The sequence below is a fragment of the Salvelinus sp. IW2-2015 genome, linkage group LG27, assembly GCF_002910315.2.
Source record: "Salvelinus sp. IW2-2015 linkage group LG27, ASM291031v2, whole genome shotgun sequence".
Classification (NCBI taxonomy): Eukaryota; Metazoa; Chordata; class Actinopteri; order Salmoniformes; family Salmonidae; genus Salvelinus; species Salvelinus sp. IW2-2015.
Window position 1 is genome coordinate 20,407,557 of NC_036867.1, and position 23,913 is coordinate 20,431,469.

General features: G+C 42.7%; 1 protein-coding gene across 2 annotated transcripts in view; it reads right to left on the minus strand.

The window, feature by feature from the left end:
• The window catches only part of LOC111953752 (cadherin-20-like), a 114,579-nt gene that overhangs the window by 16,988 nt on the left and 73,678 nt on the right, over positions 1 to 23,913 (minus strand). Inside the window, exons 1-5 of one of the 2 annotated variants that reach the window (XM_023973219.2) lie at positions 14,891 to 15,150; positions 5,030 to 5,374; positions 3,049 to 3,343; positions 2,120 to 2,239; positions 1 to 168 (exon numbers count right to left, since the gene is read on the minus strand). In XM_023973219.2, coding sequence (XP_023828987.1) covers positions 1 to 168; positions 2,120 to 2,239; positions 3,049 to 3,343; positions 5,030 to 5,266 — 820 coding nt within the window. In that variant the 5' untranslated portion in view covers positions 5,267 to 5,374; positions 14,891 to 15,150. Of the gene's footprint in view, positions 169 to 2,119; positions 2,240 to 3,048; positions 3,344 to 5,029; positions 5,375 to 14,890; positions 15,151 to 23,913 lie in introns of those variants that run through there. The other variant, XM_023973220.2, reaches the window with a different exon arrangement.

Consider the following 23,913-nt stretch of genomic DNA (forward strand, 5'->3'; position numbering starts at 1 on the left):
TCTGATCAAACATGGGTGGGTTATCGTTGACGTCGCTGAGGGTGATGTTGACGACAGTGGTTCCAGCCAGACCCCCTAGCTGGCCTCCCATGTCCTTGGCCTGGATGATGACGGAGTAGTTCTCCCTGACCTCGCGGTCCATGCCCGCCAGAGACACACGCACCACGCCTGGGGGGACAGGGGGAGAGAGAGAGAGTAGGAGGACAATAAGAGAGAGAGAGAGGGGGACGGGGGGGAGAGGAGAGAGAGGTCACAGTTTGAAATGGTGTGGGAGGGTTAGCAGTGTAGTAGATGACGGGTCGTCAGGCAGATTAGGGACATGTCTTAGACTGGGCACAAAATAACACAGTGTTAAAAATGTAGTGCCATTTTTTTTTTGCGGAGCCCTATAGTGCAAAAGGGAATAGGGGAGTGCCATTTCAGTACCAGCCAGTGTCTTCTTTTAACGAATGAAGTCAGAATGGTATACTGTAGTTCAGGGATCTTCAACTTGATTCAGCTGCAGGGGAATTTTTTCTTGAGCGGATAGTCAGGAAGCCAGAACATAATTACCAATAATTTGGAGACCGCAAATTTATCGCAAGAAGCCTAAACAAATATAACATTAGACTAAAACATCATTTGAAACCTTGCTTATATTGTATATGATCACATATACAGTGCATTCGGGAAAGTATTCAGACCCCTTCACTTTTTCCATATTTTGCTACGTTACAGCCTTATTCTTAAATGAATTAAAATATTTTTCCCCCCATCAATCTACACACCTTACCCCATAATTACAAAGCAAAAACAGGTTTTGTGATTTTTTTTTGCAAATGTGCCAGTCAAAAGTTTGGACACAGCTACTCATTCAATGGTTTTTCTTTATTTTTACTCTTTTATACATTGTAGAATAATAGTAAGACATCAAAACTATGAAATAACACATATAGAATCATGTGTTAACCAAAAAAGTGTTAAACAAATCTAAATATATTTTATATTGGAGATTCTTCAAAGTAGCAACCCTTTGCCTTGATGACGGCTTTTCACACTCTTGGCATTCTCTCAACCAGCTTCACCTGGAACGCTTTTCCAACAGTCTTGAAGGAGTTCCCACATATGCTTGTTGGCTGCTTTTCCTTCACTCTGCTGTCCAACTCATCCCAAACCATCTCAATTGGGTTGAGTGATTGTGGAAGCCAGGTCATCTGATGCAACAATTCATCACTCTCCTTGGTCAAATATACCTTACACAGCCTGGAGGTGTGTTGGGTCATTGTCCTGTTGAAAAACAAATGATAGTCCCACTAAGCGCAAACCAGATGGGATAGCGTAATGCTGCAGAATGCTGTGGTAGCCATGCTGGTTAAGTGTGCCTTGAATTCTAAATAAATCACAGACAGTGTCACCAGCAAAGCACCATCACACCTCCTCCTCCATGCTTCGCGGTGGGAACCACACATGCGGAGATCATCGGGTTCACCTAAATTGTGTTGTCTGGTTTGCTTAATATAAGACATTTTAAATATATATATTATATATACTTTTACTTTTGAACTTAAGCACATTTTAAACCAAATACTTTTTGACTTTTACTGAAGTAGTATTTTACTGGGTGACTTTCACTTTTACTTGAGTCATTTTATTTAAAATTGAGTACATTTTTCAACACTGGAAATAGTAAAAATAAAGACAAACCCTTGAATGAGTAGGTGTGTCCAAACTTTTGACTGGTACTGTATATATACTTATTTTTTGCTCAGAAATCTTGGGGGACCAAATAAAATCAACTGCGGGCCGAATTCAACTTGCAGGCCACCAGTTGGGGAACTCCGCTGTTGCAACTGTATTTGCTTATTCATTTTGGATTTGCCAGTTGTTACCATTGGCAGCCACAAGAGGGCATTCTTAACCCTGTTGATTTGTGCCATATGTGTTTAAGTTCAAACTGTATTACATTCAGCCTGTATGTGTGTGTTTCCTGGAGTAGCAGATGGGAGTGCCTCAGTTATGTGCCAACACATGGAAGTCTACTAACATAACTAAAGCACATCCAATGTAACTACTATTCTTAATGCAGGTCTGACGATGTTTTGACACTTTTGGTTTTTCGTTTCCCCTGTGCTTTACATACCAGTCTTGGGCTCCACAGAGAAGTATGGCTGTCCTTGCAGAATGCTGTAGACCACTCTGGCACTGTTACCATATGTAGGGTCATCAGCATCTGTAGCGGTCAGCCGAATCACCTCAGTGCCTGGGGAAGGAGGGAGGGAGGGAGGAGTAGAAATAGAGTGACTTGGTGAGCAAAAATATTTCCACACAACTGGAATGACTCATTCTGTTTCTATATGGCTATATCAACAAGGCCTGTTTACAAAATGGATTGGAACATCTGCATAAAACTGCTTCAATGTTGACAATAGGTGTAGGCTATTAGAGGTAACTGTGTAGTTATTTTACGCCTCAAGGTCTCTGCACTCACTGGTGGATTCATAAATATTGTATCCCAGTGTGTAAGCAGAGAGATAATTTTGATGGCATTATGACGATACTGCAGAGACAAAATGATTTTGGCTATTGTGTGCACATAACCAAACATCCTCATCTCCTTCCCAGCGTACACTACTCACAGAAACACACTGCTGTGAATAACCAGCACAGACAGAGACATACTGTATAATAGAGAAACAGAGTTTGCTAACTGAACGACTAGAATTAAAACTAAGCAGACTGTTCACGAATGGATGAATGGAACGTTTAGAGGCAGCAGCATGGCGTCCGGCTACACTCTCTAGCTGCGTTTCTGAAATGGTCCTGGTTTAAAGTAGTGCACTATATAGGGAATAGGGTGCCAGCCCTGGTCTAAAGTAGTGCACTACATAGGGAATAGGGTGCCATTTTGGATGCACACTGTGCCGATTCTCCACAGTTCTCCCAAAATGTGCACTTACACACTTTCTGTCATGGATTTTAAAACATTGGTGTAACCACTGGCTTGAGGGAGTTTCCACTATTGTAAAATCCATTCAAGGTCTCTGACCACCACAATCTCTACTGCCTCACCGATGGTTGACATCTCAGGTATGGTGGCTTGGTAGGGCCCATCCTGGAACTTAGGTTCATTATCATTGATGTCCTGGATCTTAACGATAAACTCAGATTTGGGCTCTAGGGGTCGGTCTGTCTGTCTGTTCCAGGCCTGGGCTTGCAGCTGGTACTGGGCCTTGACCTCGCGGTCCAGCCTCTTGATGGCATGAATGTCTCCTGTACTGTCATCAATGGTGAAGGTGGTGCCAGCACCATCTCCTGATAGTATGTACTTGATTGAGCCATCCCCTAGGTCCATATCTGAGTGGAGCTGTGGGGGTCACAGGTCAGAGGTTAGGGGTCAGAGGTTAGAGGTCAAGAGAGGTTAGAATGTACACCTTTGTTGTAGGGCCCTGGTCAAAAGTAGTGCACTAGGGTGCCATTTGAGACGCAGCCTGAATATGTGATGCTATTATTTGACTTCACTGAGTCTGTGACATTTCCCTACTTCACTGTTTCACGTCACAAGATGGTGGTTCAGAAGATGTCTGTACAAGAAATGAATAGAACATGGAATACAGTCCTTTTTTGGGACAGTTCCACTATCTACAGATCTAAAGTTTAACTCCTGGCTAGACACCTTTCACACTGAGAGGGTCTCCTCTGCTTTGTTATATAGGCTCAGACAAAAAGGAAAGTGTTAAGTAAATGGAACGAAAGATATTCTAGACACTCATCCACACTAGTGCTCCATATAAATTAGTGTGGAATGTACTGTATATGCAGAGGTGTCACGCCCTGATCTGTTTCACCTGTCCCTGTGATTGTCTCCACCCCTTCCAGGTGTCGCTTATTTTCCACAGTGTATTTATCCCTGTGTTTCCTGTCTCTCTATGCCAGTTCGTCTTGTATGTTTAGTCAAGTCAGCCAGTGTGTTTTTCCCCATACTCCTTTTCTATTCTCTTTTGCTAGTCTCCCTGGTTTTGATCACTGCCTGACTCTGGACTACGTTCCCGCCTGCCCGGTCATCCTGCCTGCCCTGACCTTGAATCTGCCTGCCCTTCGGTACCTATTGGACTCTGAACTGGTTTTGACCTTTTGCCTGTACACGACCATTCTCTTGCCTACCCCTTTTTGGATTAATAAACAATGTAAGACTCCAACCATCTGCCTCCTGTGTCTGCATCTGGGTCTCGCCTTGTGCCTTAATAAGAGGTTGTGTCCCAAATGGCACCCTGTTCCCTACATAGTGCATTACTCTTGACCATGGCCATATGGGAACCCTATGGGCCCTGGCCAAAAGTAGTGCACTAGGTAATAGGGTAGCATTTGGGAGGCAGACACAGAGATTCATTAGCACAAGGAGATACCTTGATCATTCAAGCGTTGAAGTGGATTGAACATTTGATCAATGATGATAAATCCTGCAGCTATCAGAGACCACATCCAGCCGACCACGGCGACATTGATTAAAAAGTTGAGAACTGTCATCAAACAGTTCAATAGTAATGATGGTGGGCATTTAGCAGATGCTTTTATCCAAAGTGACATGCAGTTAACACATTTATATCATGACACAGGATATGACCCAGATGCAGAGACAGGAGGCAGATAGTTTGGGTCTCCGAATATTTATTATAACAAAGGGGCAGAAAAAGGGCAGGTCGAGGGCAGGCAGAGGTTCGTAATCCAAGGCAGAGTCAGAAACCGGGTCGGAACCAGAAAGACTGGAAAACAAGAACTTGAGAACTGGTGAAACGGGAAACATGCTTGTAAAACCTGACAAAACAAGACGAACTGGCAATAGACAAACAGAAAACACAGGTTTAAATACACAATGGATAATGGGGAAAAATAGGAGACACCTGGAGGGGGGGTGGAGACAAGCACAAGACGGGTGAAACAGATCAGGGTGTGACAATTTATTTATTCTGTTTGTTTGTATGTGGGTGTGTGCGTGTGTGCGTGTGTGTGTGTGTATGTATGTGTGCATGCATGTCTGTGTGTGTCGACTCACCTTTCCAATGTATAGCGGCTCCAGTCCAGTGTACTCCTCCAGCACAAAGAACTGGTTCCATACCCAGCCTCTTTTCACCCTCCTCAACAGCCCTGCTCTACTTTCCTCCTCTGACCTGGCTTTATCCATACGGCCCTGGGCCTCAGACAACAGGGTCAGCAGGGCTAGAGCTAGTGAGAGAAGTAGGGTGTAGACAGGCCTACCACCCCCAAGATAGTGGTGAAGTCGATCTCCCATGATGGATACTCAACCACAAAGCAAATTGTTCTGTGTTTTCTTTAGGGATCCAATGACCCACCGATGTCGTGCCTTTATCTCTTGCGTCCTGGGAAGGTCCTCAAATGGCTAGAGAAAAGAGACAGCACAGATGTATTTCAAAACCTTTCAAATGCAGCTGTCATTGTTGTGTCATGTCACTATTGTCCTTGGAATATAAGCTCCTTTGCTGTTTCATTCTTCTCTGAAACTAAGGAGGAAAGGAGGAAAGTATGGATGAATGAAAGGATGGAAAGATAGAGGGATGATCCCAGCCTATTGTGTGTAACCTCCGATTCCTCTTCTTTTCTGCTATTTGGTGAGTGATATTATATGTGTGTGTGTGTGTGTGTATAAGTGCTTACGTCTGTGTGTGTGTGCGTGTTTGATGTGGAAGTGCGTGCATGTGCGTGTGTGTGTGGTAGAAAGATAGAGAGCTGTATTAAAACTTAATTAGTGGGGCTCTCACACTGCAGATGAGGTGCGTTTAGAGTAGGAGCGGAGAGGGAGAGATGGGGGAGAGGTATGTCCTCTAGGGGCTGCGGGTTAACCTGAGAGGGACCAGGCATGATGTTAAACTCTGATAACAGCTTGAGCACGAAACCCTTCTCCATTTAGTTTCTTCCTTCCCCATTTATTGTGTTGTGCTTAGACCAAGGGGCTCCAACAGGTAGATTGCGAGCTACCAGTAGCTCTCAGCCCATGAGTAGCTCCCCAAACAATTCTGAAAGCACATACAGTGCCTTGCAAAATTATTCATCCCCCTTGGAATTTCTCCTATTTTGTTGCATTACAACCTGTAATTTAAATAGATTTTTATTTGGAGTTCATGTAATGGACATGATCTGTCACATGATCTCAGTATATATACACCTGTTCTTAAAGGCCCCAGAGACTGCAACACCACTAAGCATGGGGCACCACCAAGCAAGCGGCACTATGAAGACCAAGGAGCTCTCCAAACAGGTCAGGGACAAAGTTGTAGAGAAGTACAGATCAGGGTTGGGTTATAAAACAAATCCTAAACTTTGAACATCCCACGGAGCACCATTAAATCCATTATAAAAAAATTGAAAGAATATGGCACCACAACAAACCTGCCAAGAGAGGGACGCCCACCAAAACTCACAGACCAGGCAAGGAGGGCCTTATCAGAGAGGCAACAAGGAGACCAAAGATAACCCTTGAAGGAGCTGCAAAGCTCCACAGCGGAGATTGGAGTATCTGTCCATAGGACCACTTTAAGCCAAGAGTGTGAATGCCTTGAATGCCAAGAGTGTGCAAAGCTGTCATCAAGGCACAGGGTGGCTATTTGAAGAATCTCAAATATAAAATATATTTAGATTTGTTTAACACTTATTTGGTTACTATATGATTCCATATGTGTTATTTCATAGTTTTGATGTCTTCACTTTTATTCTACAATGTTGAAAATAGTAAAAATAAAGAAAAACCCTTGAATGTGTCAGTGTTCTAAAACTTTTGACCGGTAGTGTGTATATATATATATATATACAGTCGTATGAAAAAGTTTGGGCACCCCTCTGAGGCTGCATAATAATTTACTCTGTCATCACAGAAAATGATCACAGTGGCATGCCATTCATTTTCTAATAAAAGCTGAGCACTGGGGTATTGTCCAGGCAAAGATTTTTAGTGTAGCAATATTAAGTTGTATGAAATTAAATCAGAAAAATAGGCTATGCAAAAATGTGGGCACCCTTGTCATTCTGTTGATTTGAATACCTGTAACTACTTGGCACTGATTAATTGGAACACACAATTGGTTTGGTGAGCTCATTAAGCCTTGAACTTCATAGACAAGTGCATCCAATCATGAGAAAAGGTATTTAAGGTGGCCAATTGCAAGTTGTTGTTCTCTTTGACTCTCCTCTGAAGAGTGGCAACATGGGGGCCTCAAAACAACTCTCAAATGACCTGAAAACAAAGATTGTTCAACATTATGGTTTAGAGGAAGGCTACAAAAAGCTGTCGCAGAGATTTAAGCTGTCAGTGTCCACTGAGGAACATAGTGAGGAAATGGAAGACCACAGGCACAGTTCTTGTTAAGGCCAGAAGTGGCAGGCCAAGTAAAATATCAGAGAGGCAAAGGCGAAGGATGGTGAGAACGGTCAAAAACAGCCCACAGACCACCTCCAAAGACCTACAACATCATCTTGCTGCAGATGGTGTCACTGTGCATCGTTCAACAATTCAGCGCACTTTGCACAAGGAGAAGCTGTATGGGAGAGTGATGCGGAAGAAGCCTTTTCTGCACACACGCCACAAACAGAGTCGCTTGAGGTATGCAAACGCACATTTGGACAAGCCAGCTTCATTTTGGAATAAGGTGCTGTGGACTGATGAAACAAAGATTGAGTAACAAGGGACGTTATGCATGGCGGCAAAAGAACACAGCGTTCCAAGAAAAACACTTGCTACCCACAGTAAAATTTGGTGGGGGTTCCATCATGCTGTGGGGCTGTGTGGCCAGTGCCGGTACTGGGAATCTTGTTAAAGTTGAGGGTCGCATGGATTCCACTCAATATCAGCAGATTCTTGGGAATAATGTTGAAGAATCAGTCACAAAGTTGAAGTTASGCCGGCGCTGGATATTTCAACAAGACAATGACCCAAAACACTGCTCAAAATCTACCCGGGCATTTATGCAGAGGAACAAGTACAATGTTCTGGAATGACCATCCCAGTCCCCAGACCTGAATATCATTGATAATCTGTGGGATGATTTGAAGCGGGCTGTCCATGCTCGGCAACCATCAAACCTAACTGAACTGGACATGTTTTGTAAGGAGGAATGGTCCAAAATACCTTCATCCAGAATCCAGACACTCATTAGAGGCTATGGGAAGCGTCTAGAGGCTGTTATTTTAGCAAAAGGAGGCTCTACCAAATATTGATGTGATTTTTCTATTGGGGTGCCCAAATTTATGCACCTGTCTAATTTTGTTTTGATGCATATTGCACATTTTCTGTTAATCCAATAAACCTAATTTCACTACTGAAATATTACTGTTTCCATCAGTTATTTGATAGATCAAAATTAAATTGCTGATCCAAACACCCAATTATTTATAAATGGAAATCATGGAAATTGTCAGGGGTGCCAAAACTTTTTCATACGACTGTATATATATATATATATATATATAGTGAATATATATTTATTATGGATATTGCACGTTCTGATATTTCTTAATTCCTTTCTATGTTTTGTATTTGTGTGTATTGTGGTGTATTGTTAGGTATTACTGCATTGTTGGAGATAGAAACATAAGCACTTCATTGCACCTGCGATAACATGTGCAAAATATGTGTACGAGACCAGTGACATTTGATTTGATTCGATTTTTTACTATCCCATCAAAGCCATATTGAAATTATCCCACCTCTGGTTAGACACTATTGGCTTAAAATGCCAAACGTAACACAATATCTGCCATTTCATTTACAGCAATATTACCCATCTGTCTGTGTGGTGCCTGCATTTGTGTATCCCTTCGTTTAGCCAGTTAGCGATGCTAATGACAACCATCTTCTGGGAATACAGAAAGGCTTTCCCCAGAATCTTCACAATAAAATGTTATCTACAAAATACCTGACAGAATGTTATCATGATTATTTGTATTAAGGAAGTTCACATTTGTTTTGCGAACTATACCATGATGTGTGCAGTACAGAAATATTGCTAGCCAGACACAGTCCTCAACTAAAGGTAAATTATAATATTATTTTCCCCCCAGACAATGGTATGGTGATGTGGTGTATACATTTACATGCACTCTGAACATGCAACTGTGTAGTTTCTCTATAAATAATTGTAATTTTTACCATTATAAAATCTATTTTACAGCAAAGACCTGGTGAAGAGTTGCAGGGGAGAAAAGAACATGCCTATGTCAACGCTAAATACATTTGTAGATTTTTTTTTTAAAGTACCTCTTATACAAATAAATATTGTAGACCCCTTGCTTGGACTGTAGCAACCACCCTCAACCCCTACCCCTCTCTCTCTCTCTATCTCTTCTTTCTGCATTGTTGGGGATTTCTGCTTCCCCCTCTATTTGCAGTTTCTAAGAACAACAGTAACTTCTTTCATTTCTCTCTGGCTGCCTTCTCTAAGCGTGTAGTTGCTTCTCTCCCTCTCCCCTCTCTCTCCCTCTCTCCTTTTCTCCCTCTCTCTTTCTGCTGCCTGTCATAGAGGAAGTGAGAGATGCGCTGCTGTTTCTTCCTGCCGCTCTCTCCCCCTCTCCTCCTCTCTCTCCCCCATCTACCTCCCTCTCTCTTCTCATCTTTCTCCATTTCCCCCTCTCTCCCTCTCCCCTCTCTCTTTCTGCTGCCTTAGTAGAGGTGAGAGGTGCGCTATCTGCCTTCTGCTAATGGCCTCAGGGTGTGATGTCATGAGATTGGAGTGTTTGTGTCTGAATAGAATTCACTTTGTGTACTAAACGCTACTCACACCGTGAACTACTGTACATGCTACTGCCTGATAGGACAACATGCAACAAGTGGCGCACCGTTCCACAAAGTAGAGTTTGGCAAAGAGAAAGTGGAGAGAGCGGAAAGAGTTGAGAGCGGTAGAGAAATGGAGAGACGGAGGAAGAGTATTTCCACCATTTATCGGGTGTAGACACTGACTTGATAACTGATTTTCAAATGTCAAGTTTATTTGGCAAAGTTTTTTTTCCTGCACTCGAACTGCCCACAATAATCAGAGCAAGCAAGGTCAATCATTATTTCATGGTGCTGTGGATCTTTTGATGTTTTGTATTGATTTCAAGTAATGTTTTACATTTAATCAATGTCTTTCATATGCTCTACTCAAACTGTGCCTTGATGACTCTTGTTTTTCTTTCCATTTATCAGTGAGGTGGTAACATCTGTTTGCCTCCACCACAATATATTCCCTCTCTTTTAACAAGCTGCAAGGGGCAGAAAACAGACAGCTGTGTCATGATAATGCAGAGAGGGGAAAGGGAAAAGAGAAAAATTGAAAGAAAAGACTGCTAGCAGTGGGCGTGGAGAAAGATATGGAAAGTGTGGTGGGGGGGGGGGGGGCAAAAAGAGAAAGAAAGAGAGACTATGTTGAGCTCTATTATATAGTGTAAGAGAGAGCTCATTGTGCCGCAGTGGACACTCCCAGTCTCCAAAACACAGTTAATCATTATTGAAGAGTCACAAAGAGACTGGTGGCTAGGGGAGGGTGCTGAGCGTGGTGGTATTGTTACAGAGCCCCTGATAGGAGGGGGTATATGGCTACTAGCCACCCTGGCCCTCCAACTCAGGGGATATGTCCCAAATGGCACCCTATTCCCTATGGGCCCAGTTAAAAAGTAGTGCACTATATAGGGAATATGGTGCCATTTGGGATGCAAACTTGAATTTAGAGCCCCACGAGGGCCCCTTGCAGGCTGGGTGAGCCCTGACCCCCATGGGCCCCTCCTGGTCCTACCCTATTCTGTCTGTTTCCATTCTCTCTCCATTCTATTCAATTTGCCATGTTGTTCATTATGAAGTCAAATTATCTCCTCGCTAAACCCTCCACACACCCCTTCACCCCCCCAGCCCTTCCCTCTCAGGGTTCACGACTGTGTGTTTGTGTGTGTGTGTGCTGCTCCCGGCAGAGGTCAGGGCATGCACCCATTGCATTCTACCTCTTTTTTTGTTGTGTCTAATGAGGTAACATGCTACATAATTGTGCTGGCTAAACACTCCACACATCTCCCTCAGACTAATCTGATGGCTCTTCAGATTAGCAGCTGCTCTTGCTGCTCCTGCATTTACGACCAACCACACAAGATTCCCCTGTCCAGAACAGAGGAATGGATGGATGGATGAATGGATGGATGGATGGATGGATGGATGGATGGATGGATGGATGGTGGAGGGATGAAGGGTGGAGGAGACATCATATGTGAAAGCTTAAGAGGAGGTCTTTTCCCACCACAATGACATTTTCTACTGACTTGAGGATTTCGTAGGAGAAACGGTAAAAGACAGTTTAACTCTCAAAGAGAACAGCGTGCCTTATAAAAATGTGTGTCGTTCTCAAAGCATCCTTGTTGCACTGTCTATGTGTATGTTTGTGCATGCATGTTTGAGTGCGTGCTTGTGTATTTAATGTGTGTGTCAATCAAGGAGGGGGGATGTAACAATCAACAGCAGTAACAGCTGGTGTTCGAGGAATTAAAGGACCATATGGTTGAGTCATCAAACTCTCCGTCAGTCTGTCAGCATGGCACCCTTTTCCCTATATAGTGCACTACTTTTGACCTACCATAGGGTGCCATTAAAGACCATGCACTAATATTTGGCGAAAGAATACCTTCAAAACCACTACTTTCCCTCTCCCGTAACCCTTAGGCCTACTAAAGAGGAAAAAAACACACATGAAACAAGGCTATAACAACTAACAGAACGGTACAGAAACCCTCTGACTTTAGTCACTCAGACTCTGTGAACTCAGCCTGACTTTTGTGCTCTGCTGCAGATCATGTGAAAATGATTTCAATTTTTTTCACATAGTCAATCTTATATGATGGTGGCCTACTCCCTATCGAGAGAGCACTTCCTTCTCAGGAGCAGCGGTGTACTTGTCTGAAGCAGAGTTATACACTCTGCTTACCAAACCATCAACAATGACACTCCAACAATGTAGCCATTGAACACTGAACCAGATAACTAAGACTTTCTCTCAACGTTGTGTGTGCTGACAACAGTGTGGTAAACAACATATCTGTTGAATAGATAACTTTCAGATATATAGCTTCATGTGGTGCGGCAGTGTGTCGTTGAACAGATACGTCACAATGTAGGCCTACCTATTGAAGAGATAACGTTCAGACTTTTTCCCAACTTTGTGTGACAGTGTGGTCCTATTTCCTATGTAGGCCCAGGTCCGCCTTTAAGGTCATTCAAAAGGCTTAATTTCACAGTGGGCACGTCCGTATCCTCCATTCACCCCTATCTAAGAGGAACCCCGTTCCCAAATGGACCATTAATTACGGAGTCACCGTGAAAGAGGGGCGGAGTTGGGGCTACAGCATGATAAAACCACAGGGAGATACGTCATGGCTAATTTGTTAACCACAATTGATTTTGCATGGTGGAGAAAGTAGCCATCACTGAGACACTTCATATCTTTGACCCCAGACAAAGATGGATGCACCGTTTCTGGGTTATTTAGGGCAGCATTGATGGGTAACATCCTGGTGTGGGTGGCCAGACTCCCACCTATGCTAGACTGAGAAAACATAAGCCATTTTCATTTTCAAAGAAAAGTCATAGAATTATAGATTTTCATAAACTATTCAAAGTAGGTTAATTTTTGGATTGAACCTCACTACTTTGCGGTACCTTAGCCTGCATGTACCTTGTCGTAAAGCCTATTCCAATGATTTCTTGTATTCTGTATATTTTTTTTATATGAGGTTGTGTGATTTTCTCAGCAGCAAAAGGTCTATGGTACAGTGATATCACTGACAGTTCACAGAGGGAGGCAGCAATCTTCAAATGCTGTTTGGAGCAACAGGAGGTGTGTTTTCTCTATGCTATCACTCTCAGATCTCGCAGATGTTTGTGTATGTGTGTGTGTGCGGCGTATGTATGCAAGCATGCGCGTGTGTGCCTGCACCCCTCTTGTCCCCAATCCTAACCACTCATCCCTCATCCCTCACACCCCACCTCCACCCTCCAGGACTGGAGGAAGAGCTGGCATGGGGCAGGCTCTGAACCTGCCTTTGCCACACTCCCTAATTGTAGCTGGCACTCCCAACCCCCAGCCTCTCTCTGTGTAGCTGTAACCTCAGCCACTGTCTGTACTGCTGCTGCAAAGTGAGGGTGCATCTCCTTCCCTCCCTATGGGTTGTTTAATGTGGTGCTCCTAATTATACCCTACCCTCTCTATATCCATCTCTCTCTCCCTCTATCCTTCTTCCCTTCCTCTCCATCCTGCCTCCATGTGTTCTGGGGCTACGTGTGAGCCTCTGAAAATTTAGGATGTACAGTACATTATGTGCTGTGAACCACGTAGTGTTGCTTTCTCTGTCTGTAGCAATGGGCTAGCACCCTTAGTGCCATGGGAAGGGCACAAGTTATTACCACATTTTTTCCTACCTGCTCCTTTGTCCTATTCTTTTCTACAACAATATCATTTTCTCTTTCTTTTCTCTCAAGCTCATTGTCTTATTCCAACTATCTTGCACGTTCTTTCTCTTTCCATCGCTGGTGCTGCTCTCTCTATCTTTCTTTCTCTCTTTCTTTCTTTCCCCCTGCACGTATATAAAAAGAAACCTTGTGATTTATGGAGAAATTATATCACACAAATTGGCATTCATCCCGACCGCTGGTGCATGGAAATTATGTCACGGGGCATGAGTGTCATCGGGAAAGTTTGCAATCCATTTCACTCCACCACAAATAACCAACAGAGTCCTGGGTTGCATCCCAAAGGCATCCTATTCCCTGCATAGTGCACTACTTCTGACCAGGGCCCTGGTCAAAAGTACTGCACTATATAGGGAATAGGGTGCCTTTGGGGATGCAACCCTGCAGACAGCAGAGGGCCTATTCAGTACTCGAATATCCCTTCATAATCACTCCAAAACATCTCTGCAGATGGAGAGATTGGGATAGGTTGTTGTTGAGATAGAGAGGTAATGTATTTATTCTCTGCTGCATAAACGCTTGAGCATTTAGCGATTCAGAGATTCCTTTTCTGTTATCCTGTCCGTCTGTGTCGGAATGTTGTTTAAAAACACGACTGCATGACTGGGAGAGTAGAGCGTCGGAACGTCTGGGAGTGCATCTCAAATGTCACCCTATTCCTTATGTAGTACACTACTTTGGACTAGGGTCCATAGGACTCATAGGATCCGCATAATGTGCGTCACTCAGTTCCGTGAATGAGCGCTAATCGTCCCAACTTCTGACACAGATAATAGCTACAATGTCTTTGTGTCTTTGTGCACACTTGTCAATCCGGTTTATTTCCCAGCTTCGGTTTACAAGGAGACAGCTTAATGGTTTTGAAGAAGAGTGACAAAAGTCCTCGTCATGTTGAAAAATTAAAGCCTTCACTGTGACTGAGGTTTGAATACTAAACTAAAGTCCAGACTTCAAATACAGTGTGTTTGAACTGCCGCCAGGGCTAGACGTGTACTGAATGACCCCATACACTTTTGAGCCCAGGTTTGTATTGAAGTTATACAAGTTTGTACTTTGCCACAAGCATTCTCACAGACCAATACTCTCTCCTCATATTACTCAAGTCCATTCTTGACAAATAAAAATGATGTACAAAATGAACATACATTATAAACAGGTTACAGCTTCAGTTAGCTTGTTTCACTCTGCACAGGTTTCTCATTTCCATTTCTACATATAAAAAAAAACAAATGTCAAAGGAAAACATCAAGACAATGACTGAACATTTTAAACATGCAGAAAGGAAATGAGAAACCATTGTCATTGACTGCAATTTCCCAACAGTAACACCCATTGAAGAATTTAATTGAAATCTCTCATTGATGATCATGTAGAAAGGCATTCTAGCGAGAAGTCAGAATGATTTAAAATTCCAGACCTTACCTTCTTTCTCTGTCCTTTTCAGACAGTTTTTGTCTTCTTCTCTTATCCGTCTCTTCTTTTCTCTCCACTCTCACTAAATTGCACTTGGTAAAGTTGTGGAAGTAACTGCCTGCAATGCATCAGTTCCCCTAAAGTTTCTTTGGGTCCATGCTCCCTCTTAACCACACTGGGTGTCTTTGTAAAGTTTCTTCTTCTATCACTCATTGTCTCTCTCTCTCTCTTTCTCTCTACACTCTCTCTCTCTCTCCAGGCTCTCTCCCTTTTGTTTTCCACAAGCTCTCTCTCTCTCTCTCGATCTTTCTGTCTCCACGCTTTCATCCACAGTGTCATATTTTCAGGAGCCAATCAGACTAAAGGACCATTGGCTGCTGTGTACAATCAGGGGTCCGCAACCAGAAATATGCAACCTGAGGCAGGGGATAGGAATGCTTCTCAGAGCAGAAAGAGGTGAGAGAGAGAGAGAGAGGAGAGAGGAGGGAGAGAGAGAGAGAGAGAGAGAGAGAGAGAGAGAGAGAGAGAGAGAGAGAGAGAGAGAGAGAGAGAGAGAGAGAGAGAGAAGAGAGAGAGAGGGAGAGAGAGAGAGAGAGAGAGAGAGAGAGAGAGAGAGAGGAGAGAGAGAGAGAGAGAGAGAGAGAGAGAGAGAGAGAGAGAGGTGCACCAGCGATTGAAAGACAGAGAAAGTGCAAGAGAGCTGGAATAAAACAATGAGCGCGAGAGAAAAGGACAAAATGATATTATATTGTTATACAGGGTGGGCAGGGATGGGTTTTTGTGCCACCAAAGCCACTAATTTTATCTTTCAGTATTTGCAAGTGAATAAAGCAGCTTATGTGGAGGTGGAGGCAGAGAGGGGTGACTTATTTCCTTGAGCAGCGAAGTAGAAAACCGAGAAAGAGGAAGAGAGGGAAAAGGAAGATAAAAAAGTATCTAATTTTCTCTCTCAGTTTGTATGTCCTACACAAACTGATCTTTATAAGGATTTATAGGCGCAAAATATGAAACTTAAAACTACATTATATTGCCCTGCCTTGCCCAGTCAGAGACAAAGCAATTTGTTTTTCAAATTGCCATCAAGATTTTGGAAATTAGGTGCATGCCAGTACCTACAAAGCCTCCATTTAACATGGTCACAGAAAATCTGATCCCTGTTTAGAATAGAGAAAAATTATCATCTGGAAAGAGGAGAGGGAGGAAAAAACTATATTTAATTTAAAGCAATCGTGAAATGAATATAGTGAAGTGTTGAGTGTTTTAAGTGTGTGTCCCAATATGGGCCTTGCTCAAAAGTAGTGCACTATACAGTATAGGGAATAGGATGCGATTTGAGATGCAGATTTTGTGCATGTTGTTTTTTTACTTCTTTCCACTTCAGAACAAAGTCAGAGAGGAATTACTCAACCATGCTTAGACAGAAAATGTAAATGTATTAGCTCCAGGAAGGAAGTGTGATGTGGCTTGGCTTTGTTCAAGCACACTGGGTTTATGAAATGTGCTATACCAAATAAAATGCTTTATCATTAGTATCTCATTAGTAGCATATTATAATGCGACCGGTGGCTCTTATTATCAACTGTTCCAAGCTATTTTGATATTGGAATACTCCAAACATAACCGTAGCATAGCGGAAAAGAGTGTTGGGCCAGTAAACAAAATGTCTCTGGTTCGAATCCCCGAGCTGACTAGGTGACAAATCTGCTGATGTACCACTTGACCCTAATTGCTCCTGTAAGTCACTCTGGATAAGATCATCTGTTAAGTTATGTAAACGTGAATTACCCATATTTGCACTGTGAGTCATGTTTATTATTTTTTCTGTCAACATATTTGGCTCTTTTTTGCTTCCTCTCCAAGCCTGTCCAGTCTCTTTCATCTTCCTGACAGCATAATTTAGTCTGTTGTATGGTACTAAAAATACAGATGAGGGCTGTTGTCATCCTCCACAGAACAGATGGTCAAAAGGTTGCTCTCTCTATCAGTTCAATTTTTTTTTTCCCTCTATCTCCTTCAACTCCGCTCTTGTCCCTTTCAACATGTCTCTTTCTCATTTGCCAGCCCATTCTTCTTCTCCCGGTCTCCCCCGACCTCTTTGTTTCTTTGAAGACCTGACTGGTTAGTGCCTCAGCCAATCTGTCAGACAATTCTTGACTGGGCCCCCAGAAAAGGCAGGGGGACTCGGCCCCTCTCAGTCCCTCTTGGTCCTGCTTTGTCGGGCGGAGTGCGATAGGAGGAGAGGGGTGGGGTACGACAGGGTGGCATTCCACCCCATTGAGCAGTGGCCTTCATCACACTGGGAGGCTGGCAGATCGTAATTGGCAGAACAAATTGAACGTCTGGGCTTATCGAAAGCAAGGTCTCTTTTTGGGGTATTTTCAGTGTTCTAGGGGTGGAGGAAGTCTGGGGAAACAGGGAAACAAGAGTCCAGAAGGGATCCACCACAATAGTTATAGATACAGCGTAGAAATAGATTGGATATAGTTGTGTTCTGGTTGTTCTGCTAATCTGGACATAGGTTGATGTGATATGCAGAACATTATAGGGACACGGTGTGTTGTCATGCCTTATGGATCATCTCTGCCCACTCAAAAGGTTTAGAGTTGTCGATTGGCCAAGGAGGAGGAAGAAACCACTTGTTCCTGTCACCTGGTAGTTACATGAACAAATTGGTCATGATACGGTAGAACGATAAGACTATAAGATGTGTAACCTTTCAGTTACGCCTCGCCCGACTGCCTTTACAGCTGAATATAACAGATCACTAATTTAAACTGACATGGAGAGATGATGGCACTAACTTGGAACCTTAACTCGATTAAACATTTGATGTGGCCTGGGCTGAATACAGTATAAAGTATGAGGATTAATGTCACTACCACTGGTAGAGGGAGAGAAAGAGGGAGAGAATCAGAAGAAAAGAAAAGACAAAAGGAGAGAGCGCAAATCCTCCATGTTGTCTGACTGAGATGAAAGAGGAAAGAAAAGAAAGCAGTCTTTCCTGCCCAAGATTGCTGAGACCAAAGAAATGCCAAAGTGATCCCTCATGTCTTTGGGGCACGCAGCCAAAGCTTTTTATGTCTATCTCCACTTAGAGGTAGAAACAAAGGAACATTAAGAGAGGAAGTGTTGACTCCTAGCACAGCAGATCAGATAGATGCATCTGTTTGTCTGTGATTGTGGAGTAGAGATGTGTACAGCATGGTCATTACCAATGTACCAGAGATAAATACTACCTGGCTGTGTCCCAAATGGCGCCCTATTCCCTACATAGTTTATACACTATTTTTGACCAGATCCATAATAACAAAATGCAGACTGTTCTGTCTGTGTAATTATAAGACAGCAGGATTTAGCACTGGGTAAACTAAAGTGCACTATGACTGTGTCCCAAATGGCACCCTATTCCCTATATAGTGTAGGGGAGAGTGGGGCATGTTCAGAAATTTTTTACATTCAGCATCACTACATCAAGGGGAATATAGTATTATTTCTAACAAAGATATCTACAGAAATAATCAGAATACATGTAAACATAACAGTTTTGAAAACAACTACAAAAAGATAAGAAGTCTCTCCGGGTATGGGTTAAGTTGAGCATATAGGGACAGGGTAAGTTGAGCCGCAATGGGGTAAGGGTGATGGTGTCCTGTGACAGTGGGTGATGGTACTGGTAGATCAAAGTTTAATTAATGGAATGGGGGTGAGATATATTGTATATCTTAAATGTATGCCTACGTTCAGAGAAACAGTAGATCTCTCTGTTCAATATCACTTACCCTTCCATTTCTTGACCAGTTGTCTGGAACAGGGTTGTTGTTTCGATGTGCCAATTTGAGACTACTAAGCCCATTAAACTGGTCCACAAGACTCTTGATATGTTTAGCAAGCTCAGACTTCATGTCATGCCATAAGACCTTGTGTGCCTCTGCTACTCTATCATAGCCTCTCTTTTGCGCACTGTTAGATTCTGGGTGAAACTTGGAACATTGTCATACGCAGAAGCATAGTAAATAAAGGAGTGAAAGAGACTGGTTTTTACATCAGAAGTTAATGGTTATCCGCAGTGTTGGGTGGACAGGAGGAAGTCTGAGGATTGCTATAGGGGAAGCGGATGTACATCTGTGGATTAGGCGAAGGAGGGGTTGAGGTCAGGTCAGATCGCCTGAGGGGAGAAATTATGGTTTATTATCTATTACCCTTCTCCTGTCGAACCATAAGATGTAAGGATTGGAGAGAAGGAGGAGGGCCTAAAGTGGAGTATATATACTTGTGGTGGAAACGTGTTTTTGTCTGAATCCAGCTGTGTCAACCCTTTGGGAAGACGTCAACTTGGTTAAGCTTCTCTAGTGTCCGTGAGTTATTTTCTCTGAAAATTAGAACCTAACAGCACGTACATGTTAATTTTCTTTTTTTGACATTGTACCTCATCATTGTCATTCAGTCACTTGTTCATCCCTTGCTGCTGCTCAAATGGACTTCTTCCCTTCTCTTACTTCCTTGGCTGATCTCTGAAGAACCTCATGGGGGGCTAGACACCTGCTTGTTTTACATTTGTATACAAGGGGCATGATGATGTCTGCTCTGTAACAATAAAAATGCATCTTGATTTCATACATACATTGCAATATACAGTGCCTTGCAAAAGTATTCATCCCCCTTTTTCCTATTTTGTTGCATTACAACCTGTAATTTAAATGTATTTTTATTCGGAGTTCATGTAATGGACATGCACAAAATAGTCCAACTTGGTAAAGTGAAATTTAAAAAAATAAAAGGTTTCCAAAAATTCCCAAATTCTTTTTTACGGAAAAGTGGTGCGTGCATATGTATTCACCCCCTTTGCTATGAAGCCCCTAAATAAGATCTGGTGCAACCAATTACCTTCAGAAGTCATATAATTAGTTAAATAAAGTCCACCTGTGTGCAATCTAAGTGTCACATGATCTGTCACATGATCTCCGTATATATACACCGGTTCTGAAAGGCCCCAGAGTCTGCAATACCACTAAGCATGGGGCACCACCAAGCAAGTGGCACCATGAAGACCAAGGAGCTCTCCAAACAGATCAAGGGCAAAGGTGTGGAGTAGTACAGATCAGGGTTGGTTTATAAAAAATATCAGAAACTTTGAACATCCCACGGAGCACCATTAAATCCATTATTAGGAAATGGAAAGAATATGGCACCACAGCAAACCTGCCAAGAGAGGGCCGCCCACAAAAACTCACAGACCAGGCAAGGAGAGCATTAATCAGAGAGACAACAAAGAGACCAAAGATAACCCTGAAGGAGATGCAAAGCTCCACAGCGGAAATTGGAGTATCTGTCCATAGGACCACTTTAAGCCATACACTCCACGGAGCTGGGTTTTACGGAAGAGTGGCCAGAAAAAAAGCCATTGCTTTAAAGACAAAATAAGCAAACACATTTGGTGTTTGCCAAAAGGCATGTGGGAGACTCCCCAAACATATGGAAGAAGGTACTCTGGTCAGATGAGACAAAAATGTTGCTTTTTGGCCATCAAGGAAAACTCTAAGTCTGGCCCAAAACCAACACCTCTCATCACCCCGAGAATACCATCCCCACAGTGAAGCATGGTGGTGGAAGCATCATGCAGTGGGGATGTTTTTCATCGGCAGGGACCAGGAAACTGCTCAGAATTGAAGGAATGATGGCGCTAAATATAGGGAAATTCTTGAGGGAAACCTCTACCAGATATTTTAGACTGGGACGGAGGTTCACCTTCCAGCAGGATAATGACCCTAAGCAAACATTTGGACTATATTAGCCCACAAACCTTCAAGGATGCAAATTCATGCTAGGTTTAGGACCTCATGGTGTAGCTTATAAAGACTCCAACTGATGTACACAACTATTTGCTTTGGTTTAGATACAAGCATCATGAAACCTGTAACACAATCAATTAATTTGACTTTGTGAAAATCAATTTTTTAGACTAAACTTGCTTACCACTTTTTCCATATGCTTTCTTCCTTTACACACTCAATGAAATGATGACCTCTTCCTAAATATTTGGTCACATGATAAACTGTATGGTTTTAGAAACAAGGAGTGGCTCAACTAACACTTTGGCTCAACTTACCCCACTCTCCCCTACTACTTTGGATCAGGGCCCATGGGGCTCTGATCAAAAGTAGTGCGCTATGTAGGGAAAAGGTGGACTCTGGTCAGAAGTAGAACACTACATTCGGAATACCGTGACATTTGGGATGTAATCAATATTTGATATAATTAAGACATCAAGATTAAGCACAGGGTTCAGTTGAGTGAACATTTAGTACTTGACTACAGTAGTTCAATGTGCTCTGTCTTGGAGCTAGCTAGCTGTGTCTTCATACTTCCTTTTTTTATTTTTATGTAAATGTGACCTTTCCACATTTCCCCTCCAGTCTCTAAACACTACAACCTCGCTAGACTATTGACTTTCACTACAACGTTCTAACTGGTACCCTATTCCCTATGTAGCGCACTACTTTTTACCAGGGCCAATAGAGCTCAGGTCAAATGTACTGCACTATAGGGTATAGGCTGCCATTTGGGATGCAACCATTGACTTTCACTCTTCCCCACCTTCCCATCCACGCCGCGCCTAGCTCATTGTCGAGGCTTCGTTTGCTTCTTCCCTGTGACACGTAGCTGTGGCGTTCTCGTTTGGGATAAAAGGCTTCTCCTCTGCCGTTTGATGCTGAATTGCGCTGGGAATAGGGCGCTAGTTGGCCCTGATACATTGACAGGAGCCGAAGAGACAGCACAACCAGCAGATTTCAGAACGACGGGGTCCACTGCAAACTTTGGGAACGTGTGTGTGTGTGTGTGTCAGGGAGACTGGGGAAAACATGTCTCTCTGTACTGATATTAGCCCCCCAACTCATCTCCTCCCCCCTTCCTGGAACCCCTACTCTCTATGACCCTGTCGTTGTCTCTGCTGCTGTAATATGCTGCGCCTTTATGCAGCGAAATCAGAGAACGAAAAGAGGAACCTTGGAAGCTGACTTAAAAGGTGCAGACCTAAAAGACTGATGATGACCATCATAAGGAAACGCAGTAACATAGAAACAAACACAGAAACATTGAAACACACACACAGAGGATGAATGAGTCCCTTGTTTGTCCTGTGTTTACTGGCTCACACTGTATTGGATCTTCAACGATCCAAGAGAGGAGTGATACTTCAGAAGGATAAACTGTGTCTGGATGGAAACAAATCTGGTCTGAGTTCCAAATGGCACCCTATGTCCTCTACAGTGCACTACTGTTGACTACAACCCATAGGGAATAGGGTGCCATTTGGGATGCAGACCTGGCTTACCACCATGGAAAAAGTGGTTATTCTTGTTTTTTTTCCTAGTCAGTCATGAAGTTTCCATGTAGCTGTCCAGATTGATAAACATTAGCTTTTTACTCACAGTTTTCAGACAGCCGCAACGCCTTGCCCATTTGTCAGACGAAAAGTAATTCCACTCATTCAGTAAATCACGGATCACTTTAACCCACTAACTGGGTCATATTTCAATAACCTAACATCAATAACCCAACCTTGTTTTTTTTAAAGAAAACAACCCAACTAAGTGGCCCAATGCCTGCAACCCAGCAAATGGGTAATACAAACAACCCAGCATTTTATAGAGTTTGTGTACTGTATGCGCTGAAGGCAGCAGACTTAACCGATATCAGGGGTATTCAACTCTTACCCTATGAGGTCCAGAGCCTGCTGGTTTTCTGTTATACCTGATAATTAATTACACTCACCTGGTGTCACAGGTCTAAATCAGTGCCTGATAAGAGGGGAACAATTTTTAAAAAGTAGTGGCACTGGCTTCGAGGTCCAGAGTTGAGCTTGAGGGCACTAGACCATCCCAGGCCACGAGTTTCATTGTTTTCAATCACAGGACAAGGGAAGTATGCTAATAATCCATTGGTGAGACTCACATCTCAATGTTAGCTTCCCAGCTAGCATATAACGTTCGGATAACCATGTTTCTTAGAGCTTGGTGAGAGCGTGGTTGTTCTATGGTTATCTTGCATACAACCTTCCCACAACTTTCTGGGAATGGTGCAGGATAGTTGCTTGGCTTTGAGACATTCTCAGCACATTTAAGGAACTTGACAAAATAACATTATTATCTTGGTATTTCATTACTTTAACAGAACATTTCCTAAAAGATCAAACATGTTTAGATTTAATTTCAATTTTGGTAATGTTCTAGGAACGTTCTTCAACTGGTTTGACATTGGTAATGTTATTAGATATTTCAGAGAACGTTAAGAAAAAACTATTTTCTGTGGGAATTTCAATACTTCAGCATAATGTTTCCTACAGGATTACTCATGATTCTATTTAAAGTCATGTTCTCAAATTGTTCTGAAAACTTTAGTATCGTTCAGAGACCAATCTAAGAATTGTATTTAAAACATACATTCTGTTCTCAGAACGTTAAGAAAAGTTAGAAACCACAATAATTAACCAATAAGGCACAAGAGTCACAGCACTGTCTTGCGTGCCTTATTGCTTTTATGAAACTGTTACAAACATATGAAAAAAACGATGAATTAAATATTTTAATTAAAACTTTATTATAATAAGTCAATTCGTACAATTACATTCTTCCACCAGAAGATATAGACTCAACAAAAATCTGGTTGTTAGTTATTTTTTACATAGTTGCTATGCAAAAGGTCTGGTCGTCTTGTCTCGTCTGGACACCGTTCAATCTATGTATGGTACTACAGAGATCGAAAGTGAAACATTGTTTTCCGGTAGGACAGCTCATATTAACCCCCGCTATACCAAACTATATGCTAGGCTGGAAGCAAAGGGAAATAATGTGTGAGTTGAGATAAATGCAAGAGATGATTCGGACAGCAACATGAACATGATATTCAGATGGAGGAGCAGTGATCATTTTCAGATGGAACTGTTAGCAGGCATAGGTGTGTCTGTGACGGCCAACACAGCACGGCTTGGAACGCTGCTCGTCCAACCAGCATCCAGGATCCAAACAACCAGT